This window comes from Phytophthora cinnamomi (assembly GCF_018691715.1).
Source record: "Phytophthora cinnamomi strain GKB4 chromosome Unknown Contig1, whole genome shotgun sequence".
NCBI classification, from domain to species: domain Eukaryota; phylum Oomycota; class Peronosporomycetes; order Peronosporales; family Peronosporaceae; genus Phytophthora; species Phytophthora cinnamomi.
Window position 1 is genome coordinate 1,171,204 of NW_027150934.1, and position 26,573 is coordinate 1,197,776.

At 53.8% G+C, this 26,573-nt stretch overlaps 9 protein-coding genes across 11 annotated transcripts; 5 read left to right on the forward strand and 4 right to left on the reverse strand.

Annotated features, from left to right (window-relative positions):
• Window positions 1–5,919: 5,919 nt before the first annotated feature.
• IUM83_06421 (uncharacterized protein) lies at window positions 5,920–6,265 on the reverse strand (the record flags this gene model as incomplete). Its single annotated transcript, XM_067930628.1, has 2 exons — window positions 5,920–6,045; window positions 6,116–6,265. The coding sequence occupies 2 exons, from the start codon at window positions 6,263–6,265 to the stop codon at window positions 5,920–5,922; spliced, it is 276 nt and encodes a 91-aa protein (XP_067800349.1).
• A 6,400-nt stretch (window positions 6,266–12,665) lies between these two features.
• IUM83_06422 (Cystathionine gamma-lyase) lies at window positions 12,666–13,895 on the forward strand (the record flags this gene model as incomplete). Its single annotated transcript, XM_067930629.1, has 1 exon — window positions 12,666–13,895. The coding sequence occupies one exon, from the start codon at window positions 12,666–12,668 to the stop codon at window positions 13,893–13,895; it is 1,230 nt and encodes a 409-aa protein (XP_067800338.1).
• A 73-nt stretch (window positions 13,896–13,968) lies between these two features.
• IUM83_06423 (Extracellular protein SEL-1) lies at window positions 13,969–14,986 on the reverse strand (the record flags this gene model as incomplete). Its single annotated transcript, XM_067930630.1, has 2 exons — window positions 13,969–14,515; window positions 14,583–14,986. The coding sequence occupies 2 exons, from the start codon at window positions 14,984–14,986 to the stop codon at window positions 13,969–13,971; spliced, it is 951 nt and encodes a 316-aa protein (XP_067800385.1).
• A 76-nt stretch (window positions 14,987–15,062) lies between these two features.
• Window positions 15,063–17,386, forward strand: IUM83_06424 (Protein kintoun; the record flags this gene model as incomplete). Its single annotated transcript, XM_067930631.1, has 12 exons — window positions 15,063–15,142; window positions 15,213–15,285; window positions 15,366–15,479; window positions 15,550–15,732; window positions 15,949–16,188; window positions 16,254–16,388; window positions 16,466–16,560; window positions 16,628–16,797; window positions 16,882–16,964; window positions 17,024–17,054; window positions 17,124–17,164; window positions 17,240–17,386. 12 exons carry the CDS (start codon window positions 15,063–15,065, stop codon window positions 17,384–17,386), a joined length of 1,392 nt encoding a protein of 463 aa, XP_067800350.1.
• Window positions 17,387–17,552: 166 nt separating this feature from the next.
• Window positions 17,553–18,587, reverse strand: IUM83_06425 (uncharacterized protein; the record flags this gene model as incomplete). The annotated part of the gene is made up of 1 exon (XM_067930632.1): window positions 17,553–18,587. One exon carries the CDS (start codon window positions 18,585–18,587, stop codon window positions 17,553–17,555), a length of 1,035 nt encoding a protein of 344 aa, XP_067800340.1.
• Window positions 18,588–19,073: 486 nt separating this feature from the next.
• IUM83_06426 (putative exonuclease) lies at window positions 19,074–21,869 on the forward strand (the record flags this gene model as incomplete). Of its 3 annotated transcripts, none has more annotated exons than XM_067930633.1 (1): window positions 19,074–21,869. In XM_067930633.1, one exon carries the CDS (start codon window positions 19,074–19,076, stop codon window positions 21,867–21,869), a length of 2,796 nt encoding a protein of 931 aa, XP_067800293.1. The 3 variants fall into 3 exon arrangements, with proteins under 3 accessions (XP_067800293.1, XP_067800294.1, XP_067800292.1); XM_067930634.1 differs by having other exon boundaries at window positions 21,486–21,869; XM_067930635.1 differs by having other exon boundaries at window positions 21,603–21,869.
• Window positions 21,870–22,180: 311 nt separating this feature from the next.
• Window positions 22,181–24,047, forward strand: IUM83_06427 (Serine/threonine protein kinase; the record flags this gene model as incomplete). The annotated part of the gene is made up of 2 exons (XM_067930636.1): window positions 22,181–22,957; window positions 24,030–24,047. 2 exons carry the CDS (start codon window positions 22,181–22,183, stop codon window positions 24,045–24,047), a joined length of 795 nt encoding a protein of 264 aa, XP_067800339.1.
• A 134-nt stretch (window positions 24,048–24,181) lies between these two features.
• IUM83_06428 (RNA polymerase-associated protein LEO1) lies at window positions 24,182–25,779 on the reverse strand (the record flags this gene model as incomplete). Its single annotated transcript, XM_067930637.1, has 3 exons — window positions 24,182–24,197; window positions 24,304–25,419; window positions 25,493–25,779. 3 exons carry the CDS (start codon window positions 25,777–25,779, stop codon window positions 24,182–24,184), a joined length of 1,419 nt encoding a protein of 472 aa, XP_067800381.1.
• A 172-nt stretch (window positions 25,780–25,951) lies between these two features.
• Window positions 25,952–26,546, forward strand: IUM83_06429 (dihydrolipoamide acetyltransferase; the record flags this gene model as incomplete). The annotated part of the gene is made up of 4 exons (XM_067930638.1): window positions 25,952–26,025; window positions 26,152–26,198; window positions 26,274–26,320; window positions 26,391–26,546. 4 exons carry the CDS (start codon window positions 25,952–25,954, stop codon window positions 26,544–26,546), a joined length of 324 nt encoding a protein of 107 aa, XP_067800347.1.
• Between the last annotated feature and the right edge of the window lie 27 nt (window positions 26,547–26,573).

Below are 26,573 nucleotides of genomic sequence, written 5' to 3' on the forward strand. Positions count from 1 at the left end.
CCGTGTGTTTGCATTGGACGTATATTGTGTCTGAGGGAGTCAAAAATGTGATTCGGTTGCATTTCACAGGAAACGGTACGACTATGATTTGCACGGTACTTGTGAGTCAAATACGATACTTTATTTATTGATACAGTACCGTAAATGGCCCAATAGTACCGTGATCACCATCCCAACTACCGTTATGTATAAAACAGTACCATATGACATCATTCACCACCGCCTATTACATCACACTACGCCCTGCCTGCATTGACTATTCATTGTATATACTGTCTGCTCTATAGTATCGCTTACAATACGGACTTGAAGATGGACGGTCATTTTTGGATATTCTGTAGACTGCGAGGCGACGCTAAGGCTCAATCGTATGCCCCGTCGAGGAAGACGTGTCTACGACTTCTCGTCAAGCTACTGACGAAAGGTTTCTGCGCATTCCGTCCGGTAAGACGATACGACGGAGATATTGGCAGTCACCCCGTAATGGAAGTGTTGTCGATGATGAAGAAGATGGTGATCCGCGGAACGAAGTCGAGTTGTTGGAAGCGTGTCTACGTAGAACCGAATTAGAATTATGTGGCGTGCCAGACGCCAAACTCCTCAAACGCGTTTACGAAGGCTACAACAAGAGAATTGCCGTGGCGCGACTGTAACGCAAACAAGTGCAACTTTCGGCGCAGCGGGAGAAATGCGCGAAGGCTCTCAATGTTTATTTGCACGAGTACCAGGAAGATCTCCTGAGGGTGCGGCCTCGCTTTACCCAATACGCGACGAAGTAGCGCAAGAGGAGAGCGAGTAGCGCTGTGTACACAGAATCATTGCATGTGATCTCTCTACTGGAAATTAATCGCCAGTCGAGTTCAACATTTCCACTATGACCCTCAAAGATGCGCTTTCCAAATTCGTAACACATAACCGTTGTATTACATGGCCATTTATTATATTTGTCTGTTTGTTTATTTCATATGAAGGTGTATCTCGCGCTTTATTTCATTTAAAGGTGCTGGTGTATTGGCCAACACGTTAACCATGTGAATAACAAAAAATACAGTATGATCAAGTAAGTATTTGTCGAGTTACACCGCTACTCTTCGATAGTACCTCCTCGACACTCGTAACTCTCACACGAGCACTCAAACCACAAATCTCCATAATCAACAGTGATTTCATCGTCCGGGGATATTTCCTTAATCGTCATCACACCTACTGCCGCCTTTCTGCGATTGTAGACTTAAAAAAAGTTGGAATTGGAGTCACACGAGTGATTCATAAAGCGCGATATAGCCCCATGTTCTAGCGCGTCAATATAAACAGTCTTGCCTTTGGACAACACTTTGATTAAATTTATCACGTAGTCGCTTGGGCGCACCTTGTCCCCATCGAAATAATGCGTAGTCATCACACCTGAGTACTCGCCAATAACTGTACTATCAGAAAAATATCGTGTCGCGAAAACCCCAATATCTTTACTCGACGAAAGGTATTCTCGACGAAAGGTATTCTCGACGAAAGGTATTAGAGTTTTCGCGTCATGATATTTTTCTGTTAGAAGATGTCAAGCAAGTCAAGCACACTGGGCTCGAATTCATGTACAGCAGCTTAGTACGTAGGTGCGCGATACAGCTCTCCATCAGAACCTACCAACACAAAACCATCGGAACCTCAGGATCAAGGGCTCCTTCAATCTCACTCTTCATCACCCGGTTTGCTCGGACCCTCTGATTGCTGCGCAATGGTCAGGACCAACTAAGCCAGCGTGTTAAAATTGAATTACCTAGTATGTAAACCTATTGCGAAGCTCGTATCCTCAGCTTCGACATAAGTTTTGACACTCCCAAGGTGGCGGGTGGCGGGCGCCCTCTTGTCCACGGCGGGGCGCTGGTGCCGCTGCTGCTGCCGTCCGAGGTGGCGGGTGGCGCCCTCTTGTCCACGGCGGGCGCTTGCTGCGTGACTGAGCTTGTACGTAGAGCCACTCGTTTGTTGTGTGGACCACATGTATTACGCTTTTTTATTTACTCGTCACTACCAATCTCTTGCCGAATGGTGTTGGCTGAATGGCGTTGGTCAGATTCGAACAGGTATAACTAACATTTCCTCGTCGAGAGGTGCGCCGACGTGATGTGCCGCTGTCGTACGCCGTGGCTGAGCTCAAGCCACTGGCTTGGATTCCTCAAGATCAACATCCCTGTGAACAGTGACCTCTTGCTAGGTCTAGTTAAGACCATCAAACCCGCAGGGCTCGTGCTCACCATTGAGGACTCGACAAGCTCAGGGGCAGAATGTATCCCGAGGTGTCAGCCTGAACCGCCGTCATGAAATCCAGCCTTTCGACGATGTAAATGACGTACGTACCGTCAATGAGCTTCTCATGCGGTTTCACTTATGATCTACAGTAAATAGCTTGGTATTGTTCGCCCCTAGGGCTGGATTGTGTTACGACACTGTGGATGCAGCACTAACTAAGCGTTGTTTCTCTTTTTTTCTTAGCCGTTACACGAGCGGCACATTAGGTTCCGCGCTATCATCATGTAAGCGTGCGCAAAAGTCATTTTCTTGTTTAAGTGGACTGGACTTGCATCCTTTCACACAAATAGGAGTACAGATCGATCTTGAGGGGTCCTTGCAGGTCTTGACGGAGCTCTCGCCATTCGGCGCGGCCTTTGTAAGTCTATTTTTGAAGCCTTGAAGTAATTTGGAAGCTCCAATTCCACATTCTTGCTCATGGTGCAGCCGTAGTCGCGGAACAGGTTGAATAGCCCCGCCCGATGTGTGTTCAAGGCCAAGTAGCTCAGAGTACACCCGTCCTTGCTCAGCAGCGTCACGAGCCATGTAACAAAGTCCTTTGCAACCACAGACTGCGGTCGTGTGTGACGAGAGAGAGTCTTGATCTGATTACACAGTTGCTGTAGGGTGCAGTCAGTGGTGTCAGCGAGACCTTCATGAAAAGGATCGGGCAAACTCGGGTGCGAGGTGCGGCTTGCTGTGGATAATCATAGCAAGGAAGAGGTAGTAAGAGTTCGGGTAGGTAGATCTTGAGCGGGCGGTGACGGTATTATCGCGAAGCCCACGAATATTGCGCTCTAACTTCTCCCAACCGTGGCCCTGCCATTCGAGTTCGACAAGCGTCTGACTTATTCTGTGCAAATTGCGATTTGCTCCGCAACCACACATTTCAAGAGGCGGGGCGAATTGAGACCTCATAAAATGTCAGACATTTTGTCTAACGCGAACCTGAATGTGGACCAGAATTTTGGGGATGTTACTTATCCACCATTTGGAGTTTTCGAGATAATCACGTTTATAATTAACCAATAAAAATTCGTACATAATCGGACATAAAAATCAAAAGTTAACAACACTCGTAGAAAGAGAAAACAACTCTAATTTGATAGCTTGATACACACGTTTTCCGACAATATACAACATGTTAAAATTGAAAAATATTGAGGTCACACGCCCCAAGTAAAACCCGAGATTTCGGAGTCTGGAAATAGAGATATGATTTTTCGGCCGACGGAACTCCACGAGAGCTCAACATTTTCTAATGGTCAATAGCTTAAAAGAAACACAAACACAGATATTTTGATTCATGTGGTTAAATCGCGATTCGTACGTAGGTTCATAAGTAACTTTTGTTTGACGTTGTCTTATTTGGCTTTGCGTATGCACCCTTACAATCCTTTATTCAAAGTGAAATACCCTGCTACTCCTCGAACTAGCTTGATATTCGTTCATGTCAGTTTGACGTCAAAATATATTTGAGATGACCACGTATTATCATGATCCGCATCTATATCAACTCTGTAGCGGGGTTACTTGATAGTACCTTGTGCTCAATCATTCGCAAAGATAGAGACGACGCCGCGTGCAGTTGTGGCGGCGAGCAGTAAGTGGAGCACCAAACAAAAGCCAGATAGTAAGCGATCCCTACCAGCTCCGACATCGGAAGACTACAACGACTGGACACTGTTGATCAGTTGAAGCTCGAGTGTACTGTTCGCAAATTGTCGGTCGCAAAGAACACCAAGAAAGTGGATCGCATCGCGATTCCCAACGCATACGACGTATCCGAGGGTGGGATTGTCCTTTTGGTGCAGCACCAACGGCTGGGAACCCGAGACAACAACTCGGTCGAAGCTCGTCGAACTCGACAATCATATTCCGTCTAATTTATGTGCTATTCTCCGATGATGATTTCTTTCAGCACGTCATTTGTCTGGCGATCAGCTTACTCGGAAACAACTAGATGAAGGTGGAACAGGATTTTGGGAGGAGGGGGTTGCAACGGCCTTTAATTTCATTTTCGAGGGATACGACCGTCTTGTGTCCGACAGTCTGGGACTTCTTTTGAACTAAGGGCTCGAATAGCGCACAGCCCACCGTGCAGGCAACCAACGTTCATCGAAGTCATCGACGTTTCCGATGACGACGAAGACGTGGCAACCTGCTCGATTTGCCAAAACGAGCCAGTGACCACGGTGACCCCAATTTCCTGTATCCACGCGATGTGCTCGGACGTGTGTCCCTTTTCGTCGCCCACGGCAGGGACGAAGACGATCCTCGTCGTTGTCCCGCGTGCCGGTTTGTTTTGCAGTTGTAAGTGGATCTGTCGAAGTTGTAACTCAGTCTAGTTTTCTAAAATATTGGGTGTCAAGTTTAAATACGGTTCTATTGTTCTAAAATTCAACTTCGAAATATATAATGCGACAGGTGTTTGATAAAAGATCAAATCATGGTTTTTGAATTACAAAAGTCTACGAGTTGCTCAAAAATTAATATATAGCAACCGTGAATTGGTTTCATTGTGTAGTTAATTTAACAAGTGACTTTAAATATTTGTATAATAATTATGATAATCAAATAACGCAAAATATCGTACCAATTTAATGTCGGACGACTTTAACATAGTGTAACTATTATTACTTGCTCAAACTATAGTTAAACTGTACAATTATTATAATTAAATAATGCAATGTACAGTTAAGTTTTAATGCCGTACGACATTAAAATCGTACGACTTCGATTTATTAATACCAGCACACGATTGCGTTGTTGTAAAGCGATGATCGTATTTTTTTTAGAATCCTTTAACTATTCTTATCGCTAAATGTGAGCGTTCACTGTAGAGTAGATACGCTATTGTGTCATAGCAACGGTTGGAGTAGCAGCAGAACCGGGTCGCGCCGTTCGACGTTTGTGCTTGGACTTTGGACCGTTTTATTTTCCCTCTCGATCCCACGTCATCCTCGCACACAATGATCTCAGGGATGTGCACCGACGTGTCCTCGGTGACAGTAGCTGATCGTAGGATGGGGACAAAACTGGTAGTATTATGTCTTTCGCGCTGTATGACGTGAGAACAGGTCTCCGTCGAACAGTCCCGTAACATGCATTCCGTGGTGGATTGCAACCTTCACTGCATGTACGCACGGGAACTGCTCGTCCTGCCATCTTCTGCAAGTACATTCCATCTGAATGAGCTTGACGGTCCGTCAAATATGGGCGTGATCTGTTTGTTTGCTGACATCGGTGAAGCAAAACATATATTGTCCGTCGAGGCACGGCACAATGTGAAGCATTTTCGTCAGCGCCATCAAGCCCGTCAACTTTTTTCTGGTACGGGTCGGCTAGCAACTTGATCTTATCGTTCGGACCGGCAACGGACCTTGCGTTGTGACCTTCGTTCTGGGTCTTGGAATTCTTTCCTCGACTCGCCTCATCTCGACGTTCCGCAAAAAGCTCAACCACCCTGATCATGTACTGCTCGAATGCTTCAAGCGGATACAACGATCGAACCGAAATTCCCAACCAGTGGTTTGTTGCTTCAGACAGATTGGACGTCACCTCGTCGTACGACGGCTGGTTGTAGGCTTCATTGAAAGCGCACGTTACCCAGTGAGCCTTTTCGCTTCAACTCAGCTATTCTGCAGCAAGAAGGCGCGTGTCCGCCAGCTTCAAGCTGTAGAACTTGTAGTCGTTCTCGCACTCGCTCTTAGCCATCTGAAACACCAAGTTTTGTTCCTCCGGCGTCAGCTTGGGCCTTTTCTTCTCACCGTTCGAGATGATGTGTCAGGCACACAATCTATCGCCCGAGCCTGGGGTAAAGTTCACCTACAGACGCAATTAGCCCTTTTTGTCGGTCCGATACGAATGTAGGCTTCCACTCGTGACCTTCTACGTCGATGGCTGCCTTCATGTGGTTCAGGAACAACTTCCAGTTGGAAGTGTCTTCTTTTTCGACGAGAGCAAGTCCGAAGACCAACATGTGGCCGTAGAGATCCTTTGTGGTGGCCAGCAGGAAAAACGCCACGCTTGTTCATGTCACCCTTTAAATGCGTCCCGTCAAGTTCGATGCAAGCCTCAGGGGAAAAGCTAGCGCTCTTGAAGATGTCCGTATCGCTCTTGTCGTAACCGAATCGTGATTCTTCACTTGCGTCGGTCACCAGACGAAAGCAAGATTCGAGTTTCTGGTAGCTCTGGATAACATTATCTCGCAGAGATTCAAGAAGATCCCTCTTCAATTTTGACGCGGTGTGCCGGTTGGTTCGGATACTCTTGCTCCTCAAGAAGTCCAGAGTGGCGTTGCCAGAGACATTGCCCCATGTCCCGCGCTATGCCGGTAACATTTCGCGCTCTAAAATGTCTCCCATCATCGCGTACAGGACGTCACGCTGACGCTGGCGAGTCGTATCTGATGCCAACCCGCCTTCAACGAACGTACTCCCTTGGAAATCAGCATGCAGATGGTGTTTGTGCGTCAAATTCATCTGGGTGATCTTTCACTGGTCTCGCAATCCGTAAACAGTGACCGAGAATGGGAATTGTTCGTTCCTCCCAGGAATTAGCGACTGTTGCCCTTTCAGTCGGTTACAGATGTACTTGGCATTCCCTTCACGAGCTGACTTCCACCAGCTATCGCTTGCCACACGAAGGGAAAACCCCTGACGTCGCGCAAAATCCCGGCAGCACTGTTGCAGCGCCGAGCGCGTCTCGAATGTCACCGTGGCTAAGTTTCGACCGTGATCAGCGACTTGGCCGTAGGTGTGATGTGCCTTACGATCCAAAGGAACGTCGATGTCACTGGGAAGGAGCGTCAGTGTTCGAAGTTTGGTGATGCTCTCAGTCTCAACCAGACTTGCGGCGATACCTTCGTCAGCCATTGCTACTTGCTAAACGTCGGGGGGGGAATGAAACCGAGACACGACGGCGCTGCAAGATGGTGGTTTCGAGGCTCTCAACGGTAAAATGGCTGCGAGGCACCTGAAGAGCTGTTTCGAAACCACCGCGTGAATTCAGCTCTTCAGACGCGAGTCGGGGTAGTTTCAAACCGATAACAAAAGCAGTCCAAAACGTATGCCTAAATACTTGTAGAAGTCTCGTATATAATTCTAGCCGTATCAGCTCAGTCTGAGCTTGTACGACTCGTAAAACCTTAATTGTTCAAAACAACTAGTCGTACACCTTTAATTTTGCATCATTCGTAGAGTCGTACGACTTTACAATATTTAAACAAGACGTTATAACTTAATAAAACTTGAGTCGTAATTTTTACATGTTTATAGCAGTCGTGAATTTTTGCAATTTTTTTAATTTTCTGGATAAATAGTAGGGTTTGCAAATTTGCTCGTCTGTGGTAGTCAGCTGAATCGCTAAATCTTAGTAAGTAGGTTGCCCTTCAATCTACTTACAACTAGTTACAAAAATTTACTTACGTTGCACCAAATGGATCCTAATCTACTTGAATAGCTTAATTCCTTGTGTTTTCCCGAGCTCTGTGGTGCTGGCACAGATTTATGGTGTACCTACTGTACCGTTTGGTAAAAATCACGCGTCCTCCCTCCTTGTCTGACTATCAAAACGCCTTTACCCTACTCCACCTCTCAAACAGCATGCATGTTCTGGTGTCTGATCATTTTGCTTGCCGTTGAATTTTTAAATATTAAAATAAGCTGTGCATCAATCAATACCCGACCTCGCTTGGTCGACAGGTGACCGTGTTAATTACCGAGCCGGGTACGCTGTTTCTACAACAGTTAGGAATTCCTCTCGCAACGCCAGCAATACAAAGCTTACCCCCGCCAACGTTGACCTTACTCAGGACAGGACGGGGGGCAAGTACAACTTGCAACTTGCAACTTGCACCCTGCAACTCGATGGGGGGGGGGGGAAGCTCATGTAGCTGGCTGCCACTCCAACTTGGAGTCTAAGTGCTGTTCAACAATAGCCTGTTGGGCAAAGCAAACCTTGCAAATCACCGACTAGCTTAATCACAGTCGGCGTTGAACCTGCGCTCCAAATCGGAGCCCGCCCCGCGTCTATCGGGGCCTCCGATAGGAGCAAATACCAAAAACACCAGCCGATTTGTGGTGTCGCACGGCAGAATCAGTAGGAGCACCGGTGCATAAAATGCACGCTGCTCTGCTCTGCCCCCACCGCCACACAAAACATCGTACTGGAAGCGACATATTAGTCTGTAGAAAATTGTATTTAACTGTAGCATCTAATCCCAACCTCCCTCCCTCACCGTCAAAAGCCAATTCGCCCGACCGAGCGCAGTGCCTCCGTCTCTCCAAGGACCCCAAGAACCGAAGGTGACACGGACGACGCAGCGGACGACACAGCGACTCGACACAGCTCCCCGGCAGCGAGGCGTTTACGGCAGTGCTGGCGCTGTGGACCAAGAGGACGGGGTGACGCAGCCAACGCGACTGCTGCCCGCCGGGATTGTACTGCGTGGTGTGTGTGGGGAGGGGGTGTACGCTTTGCTCTAGGCTACCTGAAGGGCTACGTTTCGTGTAATAAAATGATGGATTTGCTTGAGACGTTGCGTAAGCTTGTGGATACGGGGGATTATGGATATGCGAAATACAAGTTGCACCGCGTACAGCAGAAGCTCGGAGCCTCTATTGATCATTGCGTGGATGGCGGGTTTTCGTGGGAGAGGGTTGTGATTGGCAAGGCCCCTGCGCTGCTGTTCCGCAACGCATGCAATGATGTTGCTGCGTTCCGTGGGCAGTCTCGCTTACCAGAACACCCTATGCACCTCAACCACTTGCTGCGAGTGGTGAATATGAGGGCGTACATTGGCCGTGGAGCTGCAAAGTTATGGGATACAGGTCAGCGAAACCCAGTGGATCAGCTGGCTGCTCAGCTTCCTGGTTATCGCTCTAAGATTAGCTTCCCTACCGATGCAGCGTATGTCTACCCTTTAGAGTCGTGGTTGCAAGATGGGAACCGGGAATCGCCCATTCACATCGACCATGGACGTGTTGTGTCTTTTATTCCACCATGCCTCTCACACATATTCAAGATCTGGGTGTTCTACCGAACGCCTGAGTGCGCTGAAGAGTTCAACTTCACGAATGGAGAAAACACGTTTAACAGAATGTTGGACACTATGAAATCGTGCGTGCCGATCCAGCAACCCGGAGATGTAATCTACATGAGCACGATGGTCGCTCATTCTGTGCTGCTGGCATTCATACCTGGGACGCCTGAACACAAGCGGTGGGGCGCCATTTCAGGGAACGTGGTGGTATGTGCCGAGGACAGGCTCGATTGCTACCGCTACGCAGCTCGACTTCCATATGGAAGTCAGCGCGGCTCAAGGGGAGCGTGGATGTCAATTTTGTCGGCGTTTTGCGTCATGGAGGGTAGAGAGTGGCACGACAGTAAATACGAGGAAGAGAAGGAGCGTTTCCTTCTTCAAGTGCCTCGATCGGCAGCGGCGGCCTCGGCGCAAACGTATCCGTCAGAACGAAACTGAATAGCCGCTTATTATAGCTGTCTAAAGTCGAAGTTATCATAATTTTAGTTTTTTTATATTTTGAAGGGCAGCCGCCGCTGAAATAATACCGTTTGGCTATGTTAAACTTACACACGAGCTTAGCACGACATTTACCCCAGGTTGCATAGACGAAAATATGCGTAAACGTTAGGGATACAGCATTTTGGGCTAGTTATTTCGCATGGGTAGGTATGTTTAGAAATGTTTTGGATGGCAGCCCCGACACCATATCGTAGTTTCATTATCCGAGATGTGAATATGCAAAACCAAACCACTCTCCGAGTACGTTGTAAATAGAGTACGGCGATATAACACGCGGACTGCAGTTATTTGAGAACGGAAATGTATGTATAAGATGAACTTTCACAACCTAGCTATTGCATAGCAAGTGCAGCACCGCTATTGCGTGGACGCCCTTGCTTACTCTTTCTTCCCTTCCGTGCTGTGGGACCGCGGTTTACTAACGCCTCACGGCCGTTGGTGTCGATAGCTCCACGGCATTCCAAAGCATAGATGGCATGGATGCAACACCCGTGCTTGTTCGCGAAAGGGCATTGGCATACACCCGTCTTCATATCGACAGGCCAACCTGTGGACGGCATACCTGAAATCTCCATCAAAGCTGCCATTTGCTCAGTTGCGCGGTAACAGGTAGATCTTCAACGGTTCGTCGGCGAACCTCGTCTACCACACGCGGCGAAGCCTGGCTGACCACATGAACAACATCTTGCTGGTCTTCTTCGGGCGTACTTACGAGAAGGAACGCTATGGTGCATCGCGATGCCGAAGTCATTTGGAGAAGGCCGGCCTGATTCATTGCCCTCACGCGTCGCAAAAGGCGCGCATCAGCTTCAGGGGAAGTAGCGAATGGCCGTGCGGTCGTGGATTCGCTCTCACACAGTATCAGTAGCTGTGGTAGTAAAGCACCAACCTTCAGCTTTCTCCGTAGCGTCACATCACGTTTGATCATTGCGTTGTAGGTCTCGCATGGGTTATTAATCGTGGCGAATCCGCTGGCGTGTGGAAACATTGCCATCGCCAGAACCGCTGGTTCAACCAGACCTTGGAAAAGTACTGCGAGAATCGCTTCAGCTCTGGAAGCTTGGACCAGTTTTCTTGCTCTTCATCTAGCACTTTCAAGTTGGCGGATTCGCTGGCTGCAAAGTGCATCTTGTGAATTGCTTCCATGACGGAGGCAGCCATCGCGGGTTGGAGAGAGCGCGTTTTCTCGAAAACCTTCTTTGCCACGTGAAAGTAGCACATGAGAAACATATAATTGGATTCTTCCCCGAACACGTCGATGACAGCGCTCCACTGGGCTGCGTCGGCATCGCCCATCACGTAGCGGACTCGAAGTGGCTTTCCAGTCACAGACATATATGTGTGTGCCAACATTCCGAGAATCTCTGCAAAGTTCTGCTGTTGCTATTGGGAAATGATAAAGATCGCCACGAGATGGAAATGCCTCGCTCTGTCCGAAATGCCAACAACGACGACGGGGTAGCCAACTTGAGTAAGCTTGTAGGTGGTGTCGAGATGGAAGATGAATGACTCCGGGTCTCGATCCGCACAACGCAGGAGCTTCTTAGAGATGATACCCACCACAAATGGATCTGAATCTCCTCCGTTGCCGGTGATGGGCTTGCCGTCCCTATCGCTTCGGCTGATGAATGTGAACGCAGCGGCCTCTTCTTCATGACAAGTAAAGCCTCTACCCTTGATTTTTTGCCGCACAGCGTCGAGTAGATCACTCCCGCCGAGTCGCCCGGTCACGTGGTAGTGCTCGAAGCGCTGCACCGAGGCTACGGAAGGGGCAGTACTCTCCGTTAGACTGACCCGTGGCAGAAGAGCATTGTAGATACGCTTCGGTTTAAGTCCTTGAGCGGCCCAGTCCATCACGATCTCTTTCATCGCTCGCGTTAAGACGGGCTTGCGCGGCGCGCGGGCAGGCGTGCAGTGCGTGTAGGCATCTTCTATTGTCATTAACCCTTGAACTTGGCACGTCATGACTCGCGCGCGCCAAGAACACGCGGAGCCTCTCGAGATATCAGCACAGGCCTTGCAGGCACAGATAAGTCGCTGTACACGCATGGTATGCGGTGCTGGCAGCATGCAGATGAGGCACGGGGTCAAGTCGCTTTTGTCCACGCGGTACTTCTTGAGTTCAGCTAGGAGAGCATCGCCTTCGCTGCGTGGTGTTACCGAAGCCAGGAGTTGCCAGGGGTGTTGGGGGATCATGTTGTAGGAGCAAGTGGTTTAGCGCCGTGGTCGGTGGTTACAAAAGCAAAAGTGCTGGTACTGCCTCCTCCCTCGATGTGATTGGATGAATCCTGTCTGCTACGACAGTTCTCCATTGGCCAAAAAAACATAAATACTGGGTAGAGTGCAGGTCGCAGAAAAGCTGTGGTGCTCCGTGCCAGTCGTACTTAGACTGTGGTGGCAGTACAGTTTCCTGTGTTTTTGAAGCTTTGACAGTAGGCGCGGGGCGGGCTTGAAGGCACGCGTGCGCCGATTTGAACGAAGCTGGAGTCCAGATTCTGGACCAGCAGAAACGAGTCTTCAACACGTAAACGCCACTGTCGACGATTCTGGCGAGGCTTGCACTTGGAGCTGCTGGGTCGGACACCTGGGACACCTGGCAGCTGAATGTAGCTCTCCGCTGACCGATTGCTCAACGCTCGACGGCGCTGGTTGCCGCCGCCGCCACGTTCGCCGAGCAGATCTGTAGACGAGTCGAGACACGCCATTCCCAGCAGCCAATGAGATCTTTGGTGTGCGCGATGTGGCACGGCTGGGCTCGTCCACAGCTCCGCGCCACTGACGTCAGTTTCGATCTTGCCTCCCCGAGCGCACCAGTCCTCCCTTCGCCCCCTTCGCCATGAGCAGCGCCGCCTCCAAGTACGTCGACGAGCACCACGGCTTCGGCACCACGGCCATCCACGAGGGCCAGGCGCCCGACGAGCACACGGGCGCCGTGGCCGTGCCCATCACGCTGGCCAGCACGTTCGCGCAGGCGTCTCCGGGCGTCGTGGCCGGCCGCGGCCAGCCCAACTCGTTCGGCAAGGGCTGGGAGTACTCGCGCACGGGCAACCCGACGCGCGGCGCGCTGGAGCGCGCGCTGGCCGCGTGCGAGAAGGGCCGCTTCGCCGTGTGCTACTCGTCGGGCATGGCCGCCACGACGGCCGTGACGCACCTGCTGAAGCAGGGCGACCACGTGCTGTGCATCGACGACGTGTACGGCGGCACGCAGCGCTACTTCCGCCAGACGGTGCACCCGACGTACGGCATCGACTTCGACTTCACGGACCTGGGCGACCTGAAGAAGGTGGAGAAGCTGCTGCGCCCGGGCCAGACGAAGCTCATCTGGGTCGAGAGCCCCACCAACCCGACGCTCAAGGTCACGGACATCCGCGCCGTGGCCGCGTTCGCCAAGAAGCACGAGCTGCTGCTGGTCGTGGACAACACCTTCATGTCGCCCTACTTCCAGAACCCGCTGACGCTCGGCGCGGACATCGTGCTGCACAGCATCACCAAGTACATCAACGGCCACAGCGACGTCGTGGGCGGCGTCGTCGTCACCAACTCGGAGGACATCAACACCAAGCTGCGCTTCATCCAGAACGGCATCGGCGCCGTGCCCGCCCCGTTCGACTGCTACATGGCGCTCCGCGGCCTCAAGACGCTGCACGTGCGCATGGCCGCCCACGCCAAGAACGCCCAGGCCGTGGCCGAGTACCTGGAGGCACACCCCGTCGTCGAGAAGGTGTACTACCCGGGCCTCAAGTCGCACCCGCAGCACGAGATCGCCAAGAACCAGGCGTCGGGCTTCGGCGGCATGGTCACCTTCTACGTGCGCGGCGGCCTCGAGAAGGCCCGCGCCTTCCTCGAGAACCTCGAGCTCTTCACGCTGGCCGAGAGCCTTGGCGCCGTCGAGTCGCTGGCCGAGTCGCCCGCCATCATGACGCACGCCTCCGTGCCCCCTGAGGTGCGTAAGGAGATCGGCATCTCCGACAACCTCATCCGTCTCTCCGTCGGCATCGAGGGTCTGCCCGACATCATCGCCGACCTGGAGCGCGCCCTGGCTGCCGAGCCCAAGGCCTCCTCCTAAACTGCTAGAATGCTAGAATAACACACCAATATACGCAGCATCATGCGTCACTAAGGAGGAGAACGTCAGCATTTTAATGACCGTCAATGGTGCCAATCTGGACGCGGATCGGAACGCCGAGCATTCGTTCGCTTGCTTGCACCTGCAGCTCAGCTTGGCTCAGCACGAACTCGATCTCGTCGGCCACAGTGCGCGCCGTCGCGCTAACACGCGTGTCCTCTTGCTGAGCTGCACGCTTGAGCCAGTAGAGCGCCTGCGAGTAGTCCACAGCGGAGCCTTGGCCGTGAACGTGCATCTGCCCCATTGCGTACATGGCCTCAGCGCTACCGAGCTCGACAGCCTCCTGGAAATACTCCCGCGCGCGCACGAAGCTTTGGTCGACGCCTCGACCCTGCATGTGCAACAGGCCAAGGTAGTACGTAGCATCGGCTACCTGGTGTTCGTGCGCTTGCTGGTACAGCTCGGCAGCCCGTCTGAAGTCCTGCGGCACGCCACGACCGTACTCGTGCATGACGCCAAGATGGAATTTCGCTTGAGCACTACCGGAGTTTGCAGCCTCCTGTAGCAGCTCCACCGCGCGACCCACGTCTTCAGTCACCCCGCGTCCTTCATTGTACATTCTGCACTGACAGTTCGTTAGCAGTACATCACTCGATCTACACAACACAAGAGGAAGAGAATACCCACGTGGCGAGCATCCATTTCGCATCAGTATGACCGCGTGCAGCACTCTTAGCGAGCCATGAAGCACTGAGGCTGTCACTGCGGGGGACACCCTCTCCTCGACCGTACAAGACGCCCAAAGCGAATTCGGCGTCGCGATGACCACGCTCCGCAGCTCTTTCCAGCAACGTCACTGCAGCACCCACGTTTTGCTCCACGCCGTGGCCGTAGAACTTGACCATCGCCAGGAGATAGAGAGACTCGGGCTGCTCCTGCTGAACGCCATGCAGTATTGTCTGCATGGCATTAGCATCAATGGGGGATCCACGCGGTGTTACGACCTCTTTCAGGTCGTCTCGAACGAGAGATACACCGGCGCAGATGACCAACTGCGTAGCTGCAGCCAGTACGAGGAGCACCAGCGCCATCCTCGTCACTATTGCTGGCATATCCGAAGCTGCTGTGACTGTTCAAGCCTCAGTGCCAGATTGAAGAGCCCGATCAATGGCAGCAGTCCGCGATCCCTACCGGAAAGCGTTCGATCGCTATGGGGGTGGCTCCCCGACTCTAGATGATCAGCAGTGGTAGGCTACGACCACCTCCATTCGTATTCTGCGGTGGGACTAACGCGTAATTTGGTGTTTGGCGTTGTAGGGTGCGGTTTCTCGACTTTCTTGTGGATGCGGGTTTCTTGAGCGATGAGCTGGCCCAGCGATTCAATCGAGAGGTGGGGGAGGAAGGTGTTTTGCGAAGCGCTGATCTAAGACAATTTACGGTGAACGTTGTATTTTACCCTTGCATCATCAGCACGAAGGCCAAACTCACTCCTTCCAGCTCTTTCAACGAGACCTATGCAACTGGTCAGACTCTGCTACTGCTGCTGCCCACGTTGACGGTATTATCGACGAGCTCAAGAAAAAAGTAAGGCGAGTTGGCATGTGGACGAAAAAGAAAAGATAACCAGCCGCCTACCTAACAATGTGCTTGGCAGACTCAGTTTCTTCGTCAAGTGGTCGACACACAGCGCCAAACCGATCCGATTGATGTCAGCTTCTTGCACCCGGTCGTCAAGCAAGCGGAGATATTGAGAGGAAAGCTAGCTGAACAAGAAGAAGCCATGGGAGATGCACTCGCGTCAAAATGGGTGGAATCGAATTTCTCTGGTTCCGACAAAGTACGCGCTGAGCATGAACGTGCATGCCCATGGAAGTTCCAATACGCAAACGCTCGAAATCTGCGAGTGGAAGACCGACAGAGGGCGCGGTACCGATTGAGATTGCACCAATGCGATGAAAGCACAGATCGCGTCCTGAAGGAGACCTTCTATCCCGTCCTGCTGCAATTCCGTGAGGTGCAAGTTGGGATGGCTACACTTGACTCGCAAACGCAGAATGGTGGAGACGAAGACGACGCCAAAGACGCCGAGCTAGCCATCGTAGTGATGGTTCGGCGTCAGAGTGCCAGCGAAGAAGCTCTTGCATGGCTCGACAACTTGGTGTCAGCTTATCGGCAGCTATCACTGAGTCCATACGTCCAGCAGTATCTCGGTAGCGAAGATGTCACAGGGACGAAGCAGGAAGCTTTGGTCATGGAAGACGTCACGACCCGACACTACTTTGAGTTTGTTCAGGTAAACTTCCTGACTGGGAACCTGCCACATAACTAGAATTAACTATTGTCGTGACTGACGCACAGGGACGCAGTTTGTCTGAAATGCTCTCCGACGATGGCGTTCTGCTTGAAACTTCAACGCTATTCAAGCTATACTCTCGAGAACTCCTTCTCGCACTGCTCGACTTGCTCGACCAGTCAACCTACCAGCTCAATACGGTGCGTACAGATTTGTAGCTACCGAATTTGTATGTCACTCTAACATTCAATCTATTGGCCCGCATTGTACCTTTCAGCGCGTCCTCCCTGAACATGTTATGGTCTCCCACTCAGGCCGTCGACTTTTTCTCGGAAAACTTGACTTTGGAGAGTACATCGATCCGTTTCAGAGGTAAGTGGCTATTTGGTTTGTATCGATGCCCATAAGGCTGTTCTTGAAAGCTCGTTTATGCGTGTAGCAACTCTCTGTCAGAGGTGATGGAGAAACGAGAGAGTGCACTCCTCCAAGACCTGTCAGTGATTATTTTTTCAATGTTATACCCAGTCACCCTGCCTCGGAACTTGCAAGAGTTCCGCAGCAAGTACCTTGGATGCCGAGACGACAATTTTGTGTTCAAGTACCGCATTGGTAACTGCAAGTCTCAACAGCGGCTGTCACAAGAGAATGAAATTTGCGTATCGTGCAACGACACATTTGCGATTGTGCTTGTAGGGGGGATTTCTTTCGATGAGATGTGGAGCTGCCAAGTAGTGAAAAAAGATGTGCTGGAGTGTGTCAACCGTCGCTACTCACCTGTAAGTGGTTGTAAGGCATCTGCGCTTTCTTTTTTCACTAACCAGTGCCTCGCCTTCAGATGGAGTTCCACTTTCAGGCCAAGTCAAAAGGTGAGAGCACCATCAGATTTTCGCCAATGGGTCGTTCCGGAGCTGGTGCTTTCTCCTTATCGGTGGTAGTTTGCCAAGAAAACTTTCGCCTTCTAGAGAGCAAAGCCCAGGTAAGGCATTATGTGCTCGTCACTGCCGCTTTGACTGAATACGATGCTTAATTGGCTTTGCGCGCCACTGTGCAGATCCTTATCAGTGTTTGTGCCGGAGCTGGGTCTGCTACATCCGTACCTCACGCAACCTTACGGATGCTGCTCCAGCACGAATTCTTTCAGCCTTTATCGAAGTTTGAGAGCCATCATGCCGAGCGAGAGTTACTAGAGCGGGTTTAGTGGCACCGACACGTAACATTGAGAGGCACTTGGATGATAGACAAATGACACATTTCATTTTTTGTACTGCACTTCTTTCCTCGTGCTCTAGCTTCTCCATTTTCTACTTCCACACACATAACTCCTGCACTTCGATCATGTCTTGACTAACGAAATATCCAACACCTTAGCCACCACGCGGGATCGCGGCAGCCTGAACGAGCTCGCGACCAGCGTACTGGATCATGATGGTGGTAGCCCGAGCGATCTTGGGACCGTTGCTCAGGGCCTTGACATTGCTTGTCGTGGCTGTCGCTGCCTTCGGCGTCTCCGTGATGCTCAGACCTGAATTGGACACGGCGTCTGGAACCTTAGCTGGGAGCGCCTTGGCTTCCTCGACGAAAGCAGCAGAAGACTCGGCCAGCTCGGGCACGGAAGTCACTGCGGTCTGCACGTTGTCCACCAAGTCGACCATAGCATCACGAAGTTGAGCTACTGGTGCCCGTAGGTTCTTGATCTTGCGCAGATCCAACTCGTCGTCGCCGTTCATGATCTTGATGGCGCCCTTGTCGTCCGTCGCGATACTCAACGTGCTCATGTCCTCGACTTTAGCCAGCTCCGTCATGAGCACCTTCGCAGCCTCGCTCAAGCTGGTCACGTGCGCCTGGATCATGAGCAGCTTGCGCAGTGTGAAGACAGCCACGTTCACGTCACGAACCAGCACATCGAGTTGACCGCGCTTGGTCACGAACAGCCGACCACGCTTTTCCTCATACTCACAGAGCGGCGCATTGGTAGGAGGCTTCTCCAGCGCCGTATTCAGTTGGGTGACGGCGTGTTCGGTAGTGTCGAAGGCTTCCTTCAGCTCCGTGCTGAAGCTGAGCTTCTCGTCGCGTTCCGCCGCCGTGAGCACGTGCATTTCGTCCTTGTCGTCGAATTTCCAGAGCACCAGCGCCACCCGGCCGGCCTGGTCGACCGTGAGCCGCACTTGCGTCTCACCCTGCAGCGCCGCCGCCGCCGACTTGAGGTCCTCTTCGCTCCCGGCGATGCCGTTGTGGATGTCCACGAGCTCATTGAGCGGCGCGGCCGCCGACTCGAAGAACTCGTCGAAGTCCGGGATCTTGGTCTGGCGCAGCTCGATCGGGTCCAGCTCCTTGTCCGCTGGGTCGCGCGGCGCGCTCACGTGCTTGCTGACGCCGGCGCCGGAGCAGACTTGGCCCATGGCGAGAGGAAGGTATCAGCTGGAACAGGCAGGAGCTTCTTGCGGGGCAAGAAGAAGATTGGGGACTGAGTCCGCCACGACAGTCAGAGGTGATAGCAGAGGCTTAAGACAGCGCCAAACTCTTTCCACCGCTCTGGTCACTCGCCAGCGAGTAGTGTGCATGTGTCATGGGTTCAACCGGTCCCTGCTTGACGCCCCGCTGACAGCTGGCACCTTCATCCACGCGGTCTTATGCCTTTGGCTGGCAGCAAGCTGGCCGTCTCCACACAGGGTTGAAACTTCGTACAGTACCAACGTAAGGTGAGGTTCCTGCACTCACTCCAGAGCACTCAACGGTCTTGCAGGAGCGAGTGAAGGTGAGTCAGGTGAGCAACCACTTCAACGTGGTGCAATCTTTCCCATTATGGCTACACATCGTAACCCCGTACCGTACCCCACCCCCGTACCCCCAGTAACTCGCATCATCTGCCAACCAGCACAGCATCGATGGCATCGGACGACGACTACGAAGACGGCGAGATCCTGGAGGAGGGCGAGGAGGCCGCGCAGCCCCCTGCGTCTGCTGCGTCTGCGTCTCGCGCTTCTACTGATGTCTCCCCCGCCGCGCTGGCCGCTCTACCGGCCGCAAACGAGGCGATACTACCCACGCCAGGCTCTGCCAACCCGCGCAAGCGCCTGCACTCGTCGCTGCAGGACGCCCGGGCGCCGCTCTCAGCCTCCGCATACGACAACCGACCGCCGCTGACCCACCGCCAGCCGACGCGCTACAGCGGCAACGGCGGCAATGGCTACAGCGACCGCAGACGCGACGAACACCAGGACGAGCGCGCGTACGCCGAGGACCTGATCGTCAAGCACCCGCGGCAGCAGCCGCGCAGCCGCGTGCTGCTGGACTTCGGCGCGTGGATGGCGGCGGCCAGGAGCAGGCAGCGTCTGGACGTGGAGGAGGTGCAGAAGCTCGTGCTCAACGTGCTGCGCGGCGGCAGCCGGAAGGAGCAGGGCCGCGTCAGCCGCTTCCTGCTGCCGTCGCTGCTGCCCGAGGCGCCGCTGCCCTCCAGGGTCTGCGTGGTGCTGCTGGCCAAGATGCACCCGTCGGTGCTGCAGAAGTACCGAGCCAAGCTGGGCTTCTTCGACGCGTGCTCGAGCGTCCCGGTGGTGCTCACGAAGCAGGAGCTGAACCAGGTCAGGAGGGCCGAGGCGCCGCTGCCCGAGCTCATGTACAAGTTCCCGAGACCCACGGTGGACACCCACGAGCTGTCCACCGACGAACTGTTCTACGCGCACGAGCTGACGTTCTTGATGAAGCACTCGGCGGGCTTCACGGACGAGCTGGTGTTCTTGCCGACGGGGAGGTTCACACGCAAGAGCCAACCGCTTGGAGGAACGTGGGAGCTGGACGGCGACTTGTTGCACCTAAAGTGGAGACAACGCACGACGAAAGCGGCTGGACCTGAAGAAACTCCCGTAGACCAGGATACAGTGATGATGGAGGACGAGGAAGACGACGCGTACACGTTGGATGTGTTGGTGAGTCAAGACGGTAGCATGCACGAGTTCAGGACGGATCCTGTCACGGATGAGACCTACGCCCACAAAGTACCCGAGCATTTGGCTAAGGAACGCCGCGGCGACGACAAACCTCGCTCCATTTGGTTGTCGCTGGCGAAAGCGATCGCAGTTGACGTGCCCCGATCGGCCGATGGAGCGCTTATTCTGCAGAATAAGGCACAAGCGAACGGTTTATCGAAGCAAGAACCCCCATCGACGGATACGAATGGAAATGGCACGAAGCGTGAGGAAGAGCCCTTGAACCCGGAGGCTTTTAGGTATTATACACTCTCACTCGAAGAGATGAAGCAGCACGGCTACCCGACCGATGTTGAGGAGGAGCAGCGCAAGCTCTTAGAGTCAACGGACGGGAACACGCGTGATCGATACGTTGCAACGAAGCCACGATCTCAACTTGCTCCTGCAGGTTCAGCTCCAGTCTCTGATGACGAAGATGATGACGAAGAAGGAGCAGCCATGGAGACGGACGAGACGTTGGCCAACGCTTCCTCGAGCAGTGACTTTATCTACGCGTTGGACTGTGAAATGTGTGAGACGGACATTGGCATGGAACTTACGCGCGTGACGGTTGTAGACATCAAGGGCGCCGTCGTATACGACCAACTTGTGAAGCCACAGAGCACTATCATCAACTACCACACAGAATTCAGCGGTATCTCCGAGGAGACTTTGCGTGACACGAAGTACATCCTGGCTGATGTACAGCGGGATTTGGTGACTCGGTTCCTCTTCCACGACACGATCCTCGTGGGTCACTCGTTAACAAGTGACCTGCGTGCTCTGCGCTTGGTTCACCCTACGATCGCGGACACGGCCATTTTGTACCCTCATCAGCGCGGGTTCCCATTCCGCACTTCTCTGAAGTACCTGACGAAGACATATCTGAAGAAGGACATCCAGATGCAGGTTCAGGCTGGACACGACTCGGCCGAGGACGCCATCGCGTCGTTAGAGCTGTTGTTACTGAAAGTTCGTGAAGGACCTTGGTTCGGCATTCCAGAGGTAGTCTCGTCAAGTGGTGCTTTTGATTCGATCGTGGACAAAGCTTTTGCTTTGGACAAAAAGATGACCATGCTGCGCCTCCAGAGCTCTGGCAAACCAGAAGAACTGCCAGAAGCTACTGAAGGTGCTACCGACACATCAGGCGCAGAGCGAAAGCCGTGGGATCTGTACGCGAGTGGCGACCTGAAGGCACAGTCACAGAGCCCCTTTCGCCATGCCCAAGCGGTGAAAGCTAAAGCTTCCGCTGCAGCGAGCTCTTCGCCGGCCCCGGGCAGTGCTATCTTGAAGGTTGAAGACTGCTCATCGTGGGAGACACTAAAGGCCAGCCTGAAAGATGCGTTGGGTGACGCAGCCCCGCAGCCGGACCTTTGTTGGGTGGAGATCGAGCCCCCGAGTGCGAGTGCAGCGCTGTGCAACGATTTTGTAGGGAAGCACGAGGTGTGGATGGCTGGGCAGCAGGCGTACTGTGAAAAGGTGGATGCGTTCCTGCAACAACTTCGCGACGAGGTGCTGCCTAAGGGTACGCTGCTGCTAGCGCTCCCACAGGGCGATCTGAGTCTGCTGCGATATCTCAAGGGCCTGCGAACGCGCTCCAAGTGGCGTGATGCCACGCCCAGCAGCGACGATATCGCGCCCGAGGAGCTGCACGCCGCCGTGGGCGACGCATTCCGAGGCGCCATGGACAGCTGCCTGTTCCTCATGCAAAAGTGAAGGGCAGACAGAAGGTCGGGTGCCCGCCATCGATAGACAGCGCAATGCTAGGATACGCCTAATGAATGAAAACAATGTGCAACGCGAGGCAGCCCAGCTTGGCCACCATGGAGGTGGGCAGATGAGTTCGTTCTGAACGCCCTGGAGATGACGACGCGGCGACTTGAAGCGGCACCTGTAACGCGCTGGCTTCAGGCGTTTTCCAGTCAGGCCTGCGGTCGCGTTGTGCAGATCGCGACTCTCCTCGGATTACTAGCTCGATTGCTCGAAGCTGCTCTCCTGCGTCGTTCAAGGCACCGACCTCTACCTACATGGCGAAGATCGAGAGCGCAGCGCTGCCACATGAGACTCCAGGCTCTGGCAAGGCGAAGCACGTTCGAGATGAAGCTCCAAGTGAACACGAAGGCGCGGACGATGATGAGAACCAGCTCGACGTGGCAGCTTTGGTGTTAGAAGACGAGACTGCCATCGACAACCAGCAGGACGACGACTATGACTCGGACTTCGCGTTGGACGTTGAAGCCGTGTTGGAGCTAGCCGACGCCAAAGGAGTGAGTCCTTTGCTGATCACCGCGCAAGAAGGGCTCACCGAAATGACCAAGCGGTTGCTGGAGAGGAACATACCGGTCAACTGGAGGCGCGAGGACGGGACCTCGGCTTTGAAGCTTGCAGTTCTTCATGGTCACTATGCCGTTGTGCACGCGCTGCTGGACGGAGGCGCGGCGGTCAACCTGTCTGACATTGCAGGACGAACGGCACTTATGATTGCTGCCCAGGAAGGACGCCCCGATATCGTTAGCTTGCTGCTAAACCGGAAGGCAAGTGTTAACTACCGAAGCTGCACAGGCGCTACAGCTCTGCGTTTAGCCTGCGAGAACGGCGAGATGGCTGTTGTGCGCGACCTCCTGTATAGTGACGCATCGGTGGATTTGGCCGACGATGAAGGCTGCACCCCCCTCATGGTTGCCGCTAGAGAGGACGACGTTAAGCTCGCTCAATTGCTGATAAATTGGAGGGCGAACGTGAACAGAGCGTGCCTCAATGGAGACACGGCGCTGACGTTGGCCTGTGATAAGGGGCACCTCGACGTGATGCGAGCTCTTCTTGCCGCTGGAGCTGACGTAGATGTGTGGAACGCAATCGCTTGGACTCCTCTAATGAGGGCGGCTCAAAAGGGTCGTGTCGAGGTTGTCCAGGTGATGCTGGACGAACTCGTGAACATCCATAGACAACCGACCGACCCATTCTCACGCCCAAGTGGAAATGCTCATGGCGGGGAGCTGGAAGCGTACATCCAGCTCCAACACCAACGGGAGGCAGCAATTAACAGGCGAGGCCCCAACAAGGCGACAGCGCTGTGGATAGCTGCCGAGCACGGACAGAATGAAGTCGTACGGGTTTTGTTGAATGCTGGGGCGAGTGTCGATATCGGAGATGCTGTAGGGAATACTCCATTGATAATCGCCGCTCAAGAAGGGCATCTGGATATCGTTGAGCTGCTGTTGGAGCGCAGGGTAGATATTGACAAGCAACGAGCCGACGGAGCCACAGCGCTAGAAGTCTCTGCCAAGGCTGGGCATTTGGAGGTTGTCCAAGCTCTCTTGAGTAGAGGAGCATCGGTTGGTCAAGACGACAACGAAGGTTGGACTCCGCTTATTCGAGCTGCGCAGGGTGGCCATATTGAAATCGTTCGGCTGTTACTGGACTATGGCGCGTCCATCAACAGCCAAGACCACAACGGAGGCACAGCTCTGAGGATTGCTGCGTTGAACAATCATTTGGAGGTGGTGAAGCTACTCCTGGGCTGCGGTGCTGCGACTGATTTACCTGACAATACCGGCTGGACTCCACTCCTTGCTGCCGTTTTCAAAGACAATCTCGAGATCGTTCAGCTACTATTGCGCCGGAGCGCGAATGTTGAAGCTCAAGTCCACAACGAAGCTACAGCTCTAATCGTGGCAGCCGAGTATGGCTACGATCGTATTGTGCGTGCACTCCTCACTGCTGGGGCATGTGTCGACGCTATAGATGACGAAGGGTGGACTGCATTGATGTGCGCTGCTCATGAAGGCCGCGCTGATATTGTGCAAGTACTGCTTGATGCAAGAGCGCAAGTCGATATTCACAACTTGGGTGGGTTTTCTGCATTGGTCATTGCAGTGGGGCACCGTAGCCTAGATGTAGTCCGTCTCCTCGTTGAACATGGGGCGGACATCCAATGGCATGACTACGCGTCCGGTTCAACATTGCTCTCAGTGGCGTACGGGAGCGGTTGTGCGGAAATCGTCCGGTATATCCAGCAGCGGAACCACCTACGCCGAAGCTGACCTTGACGTTTAAGAAGAGATAGACGTGAGGGATGGTAGATTGAGGATAACTAGTTTGACTGGAATGCCTATCTTGTGCGGTTGTCGGTATTCTAGTTGTAGCTTACTCCGAGTCCTCTTCATCCACGGTGCGCCGCTTCTTGTGGCTGCGGATGACCATCTCTTCTTCTTCCTCTTCGTCCTCGCCCTCGTCGACGCCAGCGTCGTTGTCGCTTTCTGATCTTTCAGCGTCGCGCCCACGCTCGAGTTCGCGCTGGCGCTGGCTGCTGCGGTACTCATCGAAGCCGCCACCAGGTACCGGGCGGCGAGCGCCTTGTTTCCGGTGCGCTTGCGAGCTCTTGCGCTTGCCGAATTGCTCCTTGATAGCACCCACGTGCTCGTCGTCATCGTAGTCCATGGCGTCGTAGCCCTCCTCGAGGAACTGCGCATCCATACGCGAAGAGCGCTCGCGGTCGTACTCGTAGCCCTGGCGCGCCTTCTTACGATTCTGCAGGCGCAACTTCTCGTCCGTGATCTTAACACGCTGCTCCTGCTCTCGCTCGCCGTCCAGCTCGGAAATGTACTCCTTAAGCTTCTGCACACTCTTGTTGTGCTTGGCGCGCATGGACATGGTCAGACTCTTGTGCGACTTACTGGCCGTCGTCATGGGGCGGATCGTGAACTTCTCCTTAAGACGCGCGTGGGCCTCCAGCACGCTCTCCTGGCCGGGGACCACATCGTCACTGTCCTGGAAGTGCGGGCTGTCACTGGCCATCTCGTTCACGAACAGGAACGAATTAGCGAGCTTCTGGCGGGACAGCGTCAGGGCCTCCTTGCCCACGAACATCGAGAACGTGCCGTCCTCCCACTGCACCAGCTTGGCGTTGGATTCCCGCAGCGGGAGCTTCGTCTTCTCGTCCAGCAGCACTCGACCGGTAGCGTTGTCGCGCTTGTAGCGCCAGCGCACGTAGTTGCGGTACAGCGTCTCGTCGGACGGGTTCTCCATCTCGGCCCTGATGGCCTCCTTGGTGTAGGGCTCCGGCACCAGGCGCAGGATGTTTGGCATCTTGCTGATGAAGTACTTGGCCGTCTTGGGGGCTCGCGGGGTCTTGGGCAGCCACATCTTGTCCGAGTAGCCGTTGTCCCCGTCGGCGCCTCCCACAGCACCACGGTCCCCCGTGTCGTCACCGAAGAGGTCCTCATTGCTGCGGCCGCCGTCGCGCGCGGGGGATTCCTTGACACCCCTAATTAGTCATAATACCCACCGTTAATACCAATCTACAGGGAGGTTAAGTATGACCAGCAGCGCTTCCGTACGAGGCCTTGAACTCCTCCTCCTCCGAGTCGTAGTCCGAGCCGAAGAGGTCCTCCATCTCCTTGTCCTTCTCGCTGGGGCTCTCCTTCTTGGGGGACGCCACCCCCTTCTTGTCATCTTCCTCCGTGTTGTCATCGTCGTCGCTGTCGTCGCTGAAGAGCTTGTCCGGGTCCGCCGGCTTGCTGCTCTTGGCGGCGCCGCCCTCCGACTTGAGCGAGGACCCGCCCAGGTCGAACTCGTCCTCGCTGCTGCTGCTGCTGCCCGACTGGGCCTCCGGGGAAGACGCCATGGCCCTCGCTGCCTGCACTCGGTCTTTAGCTGTGAGGGCTGCGTTGCGTCGGACGCGCCCATTGGCGGAAAATCGTCCACACTATCCATTAAGATTATCCTATCAAACGGAATTATATGAAGCAACATGGGGAGGAAGAGGGCGCCATTATTGAGGACCAGCGGTGGCGACCATGGAGCAGATCATGCAGATGCAGGACGACATCCACAAGCTCAAGAAGCTCATGGACTCGGTCTTCGAGAAGATGTACGTGCTGCGCTCCCTCTGCGCTTCCGCCCGGTGTCGTTTGCATCGCCGGAGGACGAGTAGAAGGCCTGCAATTACGAAATTGATACACGGCACTGACCTGTTGCTGGCTGTTGCTGTCGGCAGCGAGAACCAGTCGGAGCAGCGGCCCTACGACACCGCGGACGCCTACGGTGAGAGCGCAGCGTCTTGGCGTCGAGTGCGTTAAAGAGACTGACCTGTGCACTGCGTTGCGGGCGCTTTGGCAGCGGACAAGGACCGGATCGTCGAGATGCTCAACCGCCTGAGCTCCAGGGTGCGTGCCCGGCCTGGCTGGCTGGAGAGCTCTATGGGTTGCTTACAAGCCGCTGTGTGGAGAGCTGCAGATGGCGGACGCGGACATGTCGAACCTCACGGCGACGCCGACCAAGGACGCCACGCCCGAGGACATCGCGGAGCTCAAGCAGACCATCAACCGCATCGAGGCGGAGCGCCAGAACATCAACCGCCGTGCAGGCGCGTCGCTCAAGGGAGTGCTGTAATATATTCATTCAACGGGGGCAGCAGCG